The following is an 11,523-nucleotide window of genomic DNA, read 5'->3' as shown; positions in this document are numbered from 1 at the left end:
GAGCCACGGTCAACTACATGGGAATCCAGCAACATAGCCATTACGCTAACTGCTGGTCCCTAGGTTTTATATTTTTGATAGGCTTTCTTGGGGTCAAATTCTAAATTAAGTATTATTGACCTAAAATCTGACTTTGGGATTTTCCATTTGGGACCCTGTAAAATCTCAAAAGATATACCTCTTATTTAATAGAAATTTAAATTGATTAAGGTTATCTAATATTCTAACTTATATAGGAAATATTGTCAATTAATAAAGTCAAGCTAAATTTCCTTTAAGATTACACTGACATAAATATGTTGGTGACATAAATGTTCTTGAGATTATTTATGTCACCGACATATTTATGTCGGTGACATAAATGTTCTTGAGATTATTATAAAGTCCTAATGGTTCTGATGTAATGTCAATCATACATTCTGGTTATCTTTAAATGCTGTATGTAATAGAAATACGTGCATTCATTTTGTCAGTTACATCATTATGATAATGAATAGTCGAGTTATTAATTATGACCATTTTAAGTTTTTGTCATCCACAGTTCAAAATTGCATCATGTGAAAAAGACTGTAACAAGTGCTCTTGAAGGCTTTAAGGTAAATGATTTCAGGCAGATCTGGCCTGAACGGCACTCCCTCTAGGCCTGCTTTGTTGCTCAAATGTGGCAGAAGTGGGTTTTTGACCTAGTTGTCAATCATGTCCCTCTGATGTGGGATGACAAGACCAACCACTAGGATAAGTCCATCCTGACATCAATTAAAGCCGCATAAGATGATTGATCAATAATCCTTACAGAAAAGTATCTTGATCAAGAGGAAAAGTGTTTTCTGAAAGTTTTACAGAATCCAAATAAAGTCATTAGTGTCAAACCTGACCAAACTGAGCTGGGGAGGTCACAGAGAAAGTGTTTTCTTACACTTGCAGGCCTGAAAGCAATAAAAGCTGTTTGAGAAACTCTTCCCCATTTGCAGTTTTTGTCTTTAAACCTGTCAGAAGTTTAAAAAAGCTTTGGTGAGCATGTTTGAAAATTATGCAGTTCTCAGTTTGTTTTTTTGTTTTTTGTTTTTTTTTTGGGGGGGAGAGATTTTCACTGTAGGGCGCGTGCGCTCGCCAGACAGACAGAGAGAGACATAGAGACAGAAAGCGAGAAATCACCCCCCAGGGGGGATGGTCACGCCGCAATCCCTTCTCCTCCATTCTCCTCTCGGGATCTTGGGCACGCACGCACACGCGCCTGGCGTGAGTTTTAAGCCACCGGGTCCGGGACACGAACCACGGTCGACTACGTGGGAGTCCAGCGACATAGCCATTACGCTAACTGCTGGTTCCCTGCAGATCTCAGTTTTATGTCCAAACGAATTTCTTTTTACATGCTTTACCTCTCATGGGTTTTTCCCCCAAAGTTTATGTCCTGAAAGCTTGATATCAAGAGTAATGCAGGACCAGTAGTTAGCGTAATGGCTATGTCGCTGGACTTCCATGTAGTTGACCGCGGTTCAGGTACTGGACCTGGTGGTTTAAACTCACGCCGGGTCCGTGTGTGTGTGTGTCCCCAAGATCCCCAGAGGAGAATGGAGGAGAAGGGATTGCGGTGTGGCCATCCCTCCGGGGGGTGATTTCTCACATTCTGTCTCTGTCTCGCCAGAGAACACACATGCCTTATGGCAAAAATGTAAATAAATAAATAAATAAAAACATGGCTCTTTGCATTCCCTCCAGCTCCTAAAAACTGCTAAATGTTAAAAAAGCCTCAAGTCTAAATGACAGTGGGAAATTAAATGACTGGTTTTTTTTTTTTTGGAGAGGTTTTTGCTATAGAGCACATGCACTCACCAGAAAAACAGAGACAGAGAGTTAGAAAGTGAGAAATCATCCTCCAGGGGGGATGGCCACACAGCAATCCCTTCTCCTCCATTCTCCTCTCGGGATCTTGGGCATGCACACACACACACGCCTGGCGTGAGTTTAAGCCACCAGGTCTGGGATTCAAACGACGGTCAACTAAATGGGATTCCAGTGACATAGCCATTCCAGTGACATAGCCACCAACTGCTGGTCCCAATGACTATTTTTTTAAAGAGTTTTTTGCCATAGGCCACATGTGCCAGAGAGAAAGACAGACAGACACAGTGAGAAAGAGAGAGAGACATCACTCCCCAGGGGTATGGCCACACTGCAATCCCTTCTCCTCCATCCTCCTCCTGGGATCTTGGGAATGCACACACACACTCTAGGTGATTTTCAAGCCACTAGGTCCAGGACTTGAACCATGGTCAGTCAGATGGGAGTCCAGCAATATAACCACCATGCCATCTACTGGGCCCTAAATGATACAGAAGTAGAGACATAACTGATTCTTCTCTCCCTTAGAAAAGAAAACTAAGGGCCAGCAGGTGGCACAGTGGTGAAGGTGCTAGACTCCCATATGGCCAACTGTGGTTTGAGTCCTGGAACGGGGGATTGAAAATCATGCCGGACATGTGTGTGTGCATGCCCAAAATCCCAGGAGGAGAATGGAGGAAAAGAGATTGCAGTGTGGCCATATCCCCTGGGAGGTGATTTTTCACTTTCCCTCTCATTTTCTCTGTGTCTTTCTGGTGACACAAGCACCCTATGACAAAAACAAAAAGTAAAAGTGACATTTTCCATCATTTCAAAAACTTTCATTACGAAACCTTTACTTACTCCTTTTTTTTTCAGCAGGAAGTAGTTACGAAATATGGACTACCACACTTACTCCATAGAAGTGGAAAGGATTAACCATGCGGATTTGTAGCAAAGTTACAAGAAATCAGAGTAACTCCATACTAAACATGACATGATACACTAGCCCTTAAAGATGGTTTTCTTCCCTTTGGCTAACTGACTTTGCTTTACTGTTTAACTTCTAGCAAAATACCTAATCATAGCTTTGGTGAGTTTTCACAAGAAATGGGCCTTGAGACCAAAACCAGAGAGCGGGTGTGCTAAGAAAACAAAGATGAGGCCAGCAGGTAGCATGGTGGTTGGAGTGGCTGGATCCCACATGGCTGACCGCACAGTGTGAGTCCCAGACTCAGTGGATTAAAAAGCATGTCAGGCACATGTATATGTGTGCCCAATGTCCCAAAAGAAGGGGAAGGGGGACTGTGGCATGGCCATACCCCTAGGCCATACCTCCATTTTCTCTCTTTCTCTCTCTCTCCAAGAGGCACACATGCCCTATAGCAAAAACTAAAAAAGACACCATCAAAAATCTGGATTATGGCAGCACATAATACAAATCTGATCGAGGGTGGTTTATTCCAACAGAATTTTGAGACCTGGCTTTTTTCTCTGCTCAGAGATAATTGGTTATTTATTCAGTCAGAAATGTCCTTTCCCCAGACTCAGCTACACAGATGTTAACATAAATCATTGTTGATGATGCTGAACGACTGATGGGCTACTTCTAGGAATAAGCCTTCTGCTTAATTTCTAGCCTGCACAGGCACTCCAAGGAATGGTATTTGGCCAACAAGGAGAACTGAGGACAGAATTCTGACTAGTTATGCTATTCTAAGATACTTTTTCTCTTTTTTTTAATCTTTAGAGAGACTTTTGCTATAGGGCGTGTGTGCCTACCAGAGAGAGAAACAGAGACATAAAGTGAGAAATCACCCCCCAGTGGGGATGGCCACGCCACAGTCCCTTCTCCTCCATTCTCCTTGAGATTTTGGGCATGCACACACATGCACCCAGTGTGTTTTAAGCCACCGGGTACAGGACTCAACCACCGTCAATTACATGGGAGTCCAGTGACATAACTATTATGCCATACGCTGGTCCCGCTATTTTTAAGATACTTTCTAAGGGGCCTGAGGATGGCCTGTCTATAAACATTAATCTTGCTAACAGACCACTTTAGTCCAGTGATTGTAGGATGTTCCCTACATCCTGTCCCTGGCATAGTGTCATCTGACACAAAATAAAGCCTTCTGTGAAAGTTAAGTACAGGGATTCTTTTTGCTAAATGTTAGTCTTCTGGAAATAAAGACTTTTGACCATCCTAACCTAAGAATTTCTAAATTCACCTATAACCTAAAGCCCTCATTTCCAGATGTCTTGTCTTTTAAGGCCAGGCCAACGTAAAGATACCATATGTTGATCTGCAACTCTGTCTGCATCTTCTCTTCTGAGAACTGATAAAAAGAATGGCTGCGGGGCCAGCAGGTGGTGTGGTGGATAAGGGCACTGGATTCCCACATGGCCAACCAAGGTTCAAGTCCCAGACCTGGCAGCTTGCTTTCTTGCTTTCCCTCTCTCTCTCTCTCTCCAGAGGTCAAATCAAAAAATTAACAATAACAAATGAAATTAAATAAACAAACAATTCTTAAAAAAAAAAAAAAAAGAATGGCTGCATCTGAGCACCCAGAAAACACTTGTTTTTTCCAGTCCTGGTTACTCACACTTGTGCTTGGAATAAATTGTTTTAGTTATTTCTACAGAACTTGGTTATTTCCACGGACATACCTTACAGACAATACGACTTCACTCAAGGAGAATCAGTCATAAGCTTTTGGTCTAAGGAGTTTGGAGTGTCTAAAAGGAATGCCTTAGCATACTGGAGAGAAATTAAGAGCTCACTTAGTTTGGTTCTTAAAGATTGTTACTAGAGTAGAGAGTTGATAGAAATTCAATCTGATGACTAGGGAAGTCAGACTGTCACTGGAAAGGCTGCCCAGGATGGAAGGCTGAAGATTCTCTCTTACAGGCAATAAGGGTTTCCAAGATTTCTCAGTCTCTAAGCCTTCAGGGCTATGAAGCAGTAGAGCAATTCTGTTTAGAACCTTTTGCTAACTGTCAAACTGCCGTGGTCATACAACTGTACGATTCCATTCGTTAAACAGGATCATGTAATAGCAAGGCCACTTTCAAGGCTCACCCAAAAACAGCTATTATGTAAGAATCATATTCATCCACCATATCAGCACCGAAATGAAAACTGAGGGAACCAGCAGTTAGTGTAATGGCTATGTCACTGGACTCCCACGTAGTCGACCGCAGTTCGCGTCCCGGACCCGGTGGCTTAAAACTCACGCCGGGTGCGTGTGCGTGCCTGCCCAAGATCCCAAGGGGAGAATGGAGGAGAAGGGATTGTGGCGTGGCCATCCCCCCCCGGGGGGGGGGGGGGGGGTTTCGTTTCTCTCTCTGGCTATCTGGGAAGTGCCCGCACCCTATAGCAAAAACCTCTCCAAAAAAAAAAAAAAAAAAGTTAGGACTCACCCAGGTGTCCAAAGCTTATAATCACTAATTTGTGTGATAGGCAAGCAATCAAAAATAAGACTTGGATCAAATATATATACTTTCTGTATAAGTAGAGGCAAGTTATTCTCCATCTACAAAGTGGGGACAGTATTTGCTGTCATTTTTCTCACAAATAACGAATTTGAGACTGTTGCTATAAAAGAACTGAGTGAATTAAAGTATAATATAAATGTCCAGATTTTCATCCAATTAACTTTTGAACATGAGTTTATTTGCTCGTTGAAACTAAAGTATATCAAGGACACAATCAAGAAAGTCTTACCTAAGACAACAATCGACAGTTTCTGGAATGCATCTGACAGGGCCTTCTGAATAGCCAGTTTCTGGGCTGTCTTTCTTTTCATAAGGAATGATAATGGTCCTAAATTCAACCAAAACAAATAGATTTAAAATGCCTATCTGAACAATTGATTTTACATGTTTAAAAAATAAAAATACATCTATGATTCTTAGATCATTATCTTAGCCATGAAAGGTAGGCAGAATCGCTGAACAGCTTGTTGTAGGTACATCCTGGCATCTGCACTGCCCCGATCTACTCCCCAATTTTGTAAAGTGAGAGGGAGATACAGGCCAGGAATATAGCACAAGCCCAACATCACTCACAGATTTCGAAATGTCCAAATGAAGTATGCGCCTATAGATCCTACCTGCCTATACATCAAGGGCTAGAATCACACACGCAAAAAAGTGTGCCAGTAGTGCTGATGATCTGGCTGCACCCTGGGCGTCACCCACGGGAGCCGATGTCCACTCTGCTAACAGCCTTGCCTCCAACTTAAAACCCTAAGCCATGGGTTCCAGAAAAAACTCAGTTATCTACACGGCACATGTGTTTGCTGGATAGACAGAGAGACAGAAGGTGAGAAGCCACGCCACAATCCCTTCTCCTCTCCAGATCTTGGGCATGCACACACACACCCCCAGTGTGAGTTTCAAGCCTCTAGGTTCAGGGCTTGAACAGCAGTTAGCTATGTGGGAGTCCAGTGACATAACCATTATGCCCTCTACTGGTACCCAGATGATGATTTTTCCTGGAGTAATAAAAAGCTACAAGAGCTCTGCTTTGAAGGACTTTCTGGGGGAAGGTCTTTAAAAAGCTCATGGTAAGTGTGCAGTATGAAAACACTACACATGGATTTAAAAAAATTTTAGCAACAAAATAACCAGTACTTTAATTCCATTTTGCACAAGCTTTTTGACCAAAAACAAGAAAAACATTATTTTCCTCTTTCTCCTTCAAAGAAGAGAACTTCTGCCAGCTTGTTGGCAGAAGTTGAGCCTTAAAATTTTAAATACAGGGTTAGCAAGTGGTGTGGTGGTTAAAGGTACTAGATGCCCACAGGGTTGACTGCAGTTCAAGACCTGGACCCAGTGGTTGAAACTCACACCAGGCATGTGTGCATGCATGCCCAAAATCCTGAGAGGAGAATGAAAGAGAATGGATTGCAATGTGCCCATCCCCCTAGGGGGTGTGATTTTTCACCTTCCCTCTGTCTGTCTCTGTCTCTCTCTCCAGTGAGTGTGCACACCCTATGGAAAAATTCTGGGAAAAAAAAGTAAATGGAAAAGTTCTGTACAGTATTAGCTAAGGCAAAAACCTATACTGTAAGGCAGAAAAACCCTGCACAGGTCTTTAGCTGTTTAACAATGAAAGGGCCTGACATATTTAGAAAGGAAGAAAAAAGAGATCCTTTCCTCCCCTTCCTCCACCCCTCAAAACAGACCTTCCTCCAGCTTATCCAGCAGCTCCTCTGCAATGCCAACTCCAGGACTCCTGCACTCATAGGATGGTAAAACCACCTCCAAGGCACAGAAGAATTTCAGGCTTTGCTTCTCAAGTGGTACCACAATATCTTCATTTTCCCTTCCTTCAAGGTCAGAAAGCTCCTGAAGCTGTTAGGATTTTAGATTATAGGTCATTCTAGGATCTTAATGTAGACTTCAAAATGTTTTGTTATTAGAAATAAAAATTAAACTCCAATAATCTCAGTTAATAGTTGAGGTGCCCTATCAATATCAAGTAAGATTTTTAAATGAATTGCTAGGTACATAATGTCATTTTTTACTATTATACACCACACAAATACTGGAGAAAATTATGGACATCACCATTCAAGTGTTTGAGATTATTCTATACGTCAGTCCAATTCAGATACATCTACTTACTGTAATGCAAGAGACTTCTGACATCTACTCACAACACAGTTCAATCCTTCTGTCTAAACTGCAGGATTTCAGTGTTGAAAGGAGGTTGTAACTAGTCAAAGAAAATCTACAAGGTTTACCTTAATGATCCTTTTTGACCATCCATTGAAACCAAAGTAGTGATTTGCCAGTTCTTGACATCGTGAACTGCTTAAGGCAATGGCCTGATGTTGAACTGCTTTATGTCTGGTACCAAGACAAACCTATAGTCAAGAGAGACAGACCCACAGATGTCACAGCTTGAGATTTATTTTAAATACACCCGAGATTTTCTCAATACTGATTTCAAAGAGTGGTTGTGAAGATTAAATGGGATTGAACACTGTAAGCACTGCATTCACAGTAAGCCTTAAATAAATGATATTTGTTACTTTTATGCCGCAGCACTTTCCTCCATCAGTTTCTGGGCCCTGGTTAATTAGGAGGTTTCCCTGACCTCTAGTGGTGAATAACGGCGATGAAAACCAAGAAATCCCTGCAGAAACAAAGAACGGGGTTGTGAGAGGGCGAATAAAACACAGAATTGTTTTAGTCTTCCATCCAGTAGCTCCTGCTTGAGAATATGACCAGAGGAGCAGATGAGATGAACCTGTCGCCCACTCTGCTTTCCAAGGTACTAACCTCAGTTGGAAGAGGGACTGTACAGACCTCTATAAATTTTACAAGCAACTAAAACAATTAAAAGGTTCACCTGCGCTCATAAGCTTGAGCATGCAAATATCTCTTTAAATATCTTACACATTACTCTCTATTTCTTACATCACTATTTCTTACATGTTGCATTCCAACTGAATATGCCTGTTGGGAAAGAGAAACAAAGGATAATTTTTTTTCCTTGATGTATGTTTTTGTTTTGTTCTGTTTTTAGAATTACTTATTATTTTTAAAATTTGCTATAGGTCACATGTGCGCACTAAGAAGAGACACAGAGAGAGAGAGAAAGTGAGAAAGCAAATAAATATAAACAGAACTCTTCTGATGAAGATGTTCAATTAAGGGGCAGCATAAAAGAAAACAAGATTTAGCATCAGTAAGTTTGAGATTTTTTAAAAACATTTATCTACCTATCATCTATTTGTTGTGATTTTCAAGCTGCCAGGTCTGGGACACAAACTGCAGTGGGCAGTGTGGGAATCCAACACTTTAATCACCACGTCACCTGTGGCCCAAGTTTGAGTTTGACTTCTAGCTTTCACAATTCTGAACCTTAAGCAAGTACTTACCCACCCTGAATCTGAATATCTTCCTCTTAAAAATAAATAATAAATAATAAAAAATAAATAATTTGAAAAGCAGGAGGTGGGGGGATTGGAGGAACCGTGTGGGCGATGCGCCGGAAAGCATGTTGTAAACCAAAGTGCTGGCCAAATGCTTGCCTATTTTTAATGAACTCAGCATTTCATTCCTGAGAAACTAGGACCTACCTTCACTGGAGAGTTCTGGAAAAGCTGCTTCTGGTCGCAAGCCTTCTGGGCTCGGTGGGCATCCCTTGCTGAGTAAAACTTGACGACGGCATAGAAACCAGGACGGGCCACTGCAGCGTTTGGGAAGACCCGGACTGAGTACAGAAGGCCAAAGCGGGAGAATACTGCGAACACAGAATGCTGTGGGGTGGACCCACGCCAAGGAAAGGCATCAAGTCTCACGCCTGGGGGACAGAACCGTACATTCCCTCACAGTCCCCAAGCCCTGCTCCACGAGGGGTGCAACTCCAAACACTTCTCACTGCGCGAACAAGTTTTCCTCTCGAATCCTAAGCTCTCAGGAGTAACAGGGGGCAACATATGCCGGCTGCCGAGAGGCACTGCTCTGGGGCTCTGCAAGGTGTCGGGGCTAGCTGTCTGCTGGCGTCCGCTCTAGCACTGAGTCCTCCCGCGGAGGCTACGGGGAACGGAGGCAGGACCCCGCAACTCCTAGTGGAGGGTGGACGGCTTTCTCCATCCCTCCCTGTCCCCAGCTCACGTGCAGGGCCTCGGCCGAGGGTCCAGCGCTTAACTCCCACACCAGCAACGTTTTGTCACTCTCTGTGGGAACGATAAAACGCACCAACTCCGCCATTTCGCCGTTACTGCGCCCGCGAGGCTAGGGCTCAACGGCACTGCGCATGCGCAGAGCACGCCCGCGAGTTTTAAAAGAGTGCGAACGAGGGGCGGGACCAGCACGCGGACAGCTCCCTCGCCCCGCCCACCGGGTCCGTTGGAATCTCACAACACTTAGTGCTTCCATTGCAGGGTATTATTAGGGTGGAGTCTTAAGGGTGAGCTTACAAGATCAAAAGGTAAGGACATCTTAAAGCAGCCGGCTTCGGGACCAGCAGGTGGCTTGGTGGTTAAGGCGCTGGACACTTCCACATGGCTGATCATGGTTCAAGTCTTGGGCCTGGTGGCTTGCTTTCTCACTTTCCTCTCTCTCTGTGTGTGTCTCTCTCTGGTCAAATTAAAGGAAGGAAGGGAGGAATAAAGAAAGAAATCTTAAAAAAAAAAAAAAAAAAAAAAAAAAGGCAGCCCAGCTTCAAATTCAGTCCTGGAGACCAGGATACTATGTGGTTCACGCTTCCTACTGAGCTGTGGTCAGTGACAACTAAATATGCAAAGATGCAATCTTCTGGCTTGAGTGTTTTCAGGAGTTTTAAATATACAAAGCATAAGTCCTTAAGCCGTTGACAGTTTAGCTTGAAATAGTTAAAAAGAATTTCCCTGGTTTTCTACGTGATTGTGGTGAAGTGCATGTACTCGTGAGGTCAGATGATGTGGGAAGTTGGGGGACAAAGAGAGAGACATAAACTTGGGGGGGAAATAATCAAAGAATAGGCCTAAATAAGTCACCAGCACTGGAACTGATAGTGCCTGAGAAGGGGGGTGCTAGGCATCAGAATCAGCTACTGGGCAGGGTAAGTAGGTCCTAAGAGGAGTTTAATCCCAGTGTCAGTGTCAGAAGGGATCCTGCAGATCAGATCTCCCTTTCTAAATAATAGTCCTCATACCCTTGCTGTGATGGTTTTCACCCTTCTTCAGCAAAATGAGAAAAGGACAATCTAATCAGTATTTTTACATTTTAAAAATTTCATAAAATGAAATTCTCATGACTTCTCTACATTCTTGATGCTAAAAATTGTTTTGTGAAGCGACGCTCATAAATACAGGATATTTGTTTTAACATTCTTACTTGGACATTAAAAATTAGAAGTTGGGAATCTTTCCAGGCCTAATATTTTTTTAGAGAGAGAGAGATTTTTGCTATAGGGCACGTACGCTTGCTAGAGAGACAGAGAGACAGGAAGTGAAAAATCCCTCCCCTAGGAGGGATGGCCACAGCGCAATCCCTTCTTCTCCATTCTCCTCTTGGGATTTTGGGCACACATGCACGTGCACCTGGCATGAGTTTTAAGTCACCTGATCTGGAATTGAACCGCTGTCGACTACATGGGAGTCCAGAGGCGTAACCATTAAGTCATCTTCTGGTCTCCAGGTTTAATTTTTTTGACATTTTACTGGCCTGTGAATTTCACAGTTTGAGAGTCACTGAAGAGTCTAATCTTTCATCCTGCAGCTGAATCAGAGCTGAATACTACAGCTCAGAGGCTGAGTCATGCACTGACCAAGATAACACCTCAGTTTGCTCAGACACTATGGATGGGGATGTGTGCAGGACATTCTCCCCACTGTCCCTTTTCTGCCTTGGCCTTATCCTTAAGTGGCTCCTACTTTGCATCAACAACCTCGAAGCAAACTGAATTTTATCCAGAGAAGCCTGTTTTATCATAGATTCTAGCCCATTCTCCCAAAGTACCCCCAAATTGTTGGCATCTGGTACCATTTCTCCCTCTCACCCCTACTTTTTCCACTCAATACCAGACTCAGTCCCACCCAGTACAGGTTGACCATCCCTCCTCTGAAATGTCTGGGACTGGAAGTGTTTCAAATTTTGAATTTTGGGGGGAAATTTTGCATAGATATAATGAGATAACCTGGGATGGGAACCAAGTCTAAACATGAGATTCATTTATGTTCCATATATGCATAGGTGGAA

At 43.0% G+C, this 11,523-nt stretch overlaps 1 protein-coding gene across 1 annotated transcript in view; it reads right to left on the bottom strand.

The window, feature by feature from the left end:
* RDM1 (RAD52 motif containing 1) overlaps positions 1-9,571 on the bottom strand; it is a 25,852-nt gene extending 16,281 nt beyond the window's left edge. The window contains exons 1-5 of the mRNA XM_006159115.2: positions 9,457-9,571; positions 8,919-9,098; positions 7,575-7,697; positions 7,014-7,182; positions 5,549-5,647 (exon numbers count right to left, since the gene is read on the bottom strand). Coding sequence (XP_006159177.2) covers positions 5,549-5,647; positions 7,014-7,182; positions 7,575-7,697; positions 8,919-9,098; positions 9,457-9,552 — 667 coding nt within the window. The 5' untranslated portion in view covers positions 9,553-9,571. The remainder of the gene's footprint in view (positions 1-5,548; positions 5,648-7,013; positions 7,183-7,574; positions 7,698-8,918; positions 9,099-9,456) is intronic.
* Between the last annotated feature and the right edge of the window lie 1,952 nt (positions 9,572-11,523).

Source organism: Tupaia chinensis, unplaced genomic scaffold (assembly GCF_000334495.1).
Source record: "Tupaia chinensis unplaced genomic scaffold, TupChi_1.0 Scaffold000624_1, whole genome shotgun sequence".
NCBI lineage: Eukaryota > Metazoa > Chordata > Mammalia > Scandentia > Tupaiidae > Tupaia > Tupaia belangeri.
Note: the sequence above shows the minus strand (reverse complement) of the source record. Positions and strands in the feature narration are given on the sequence as shown.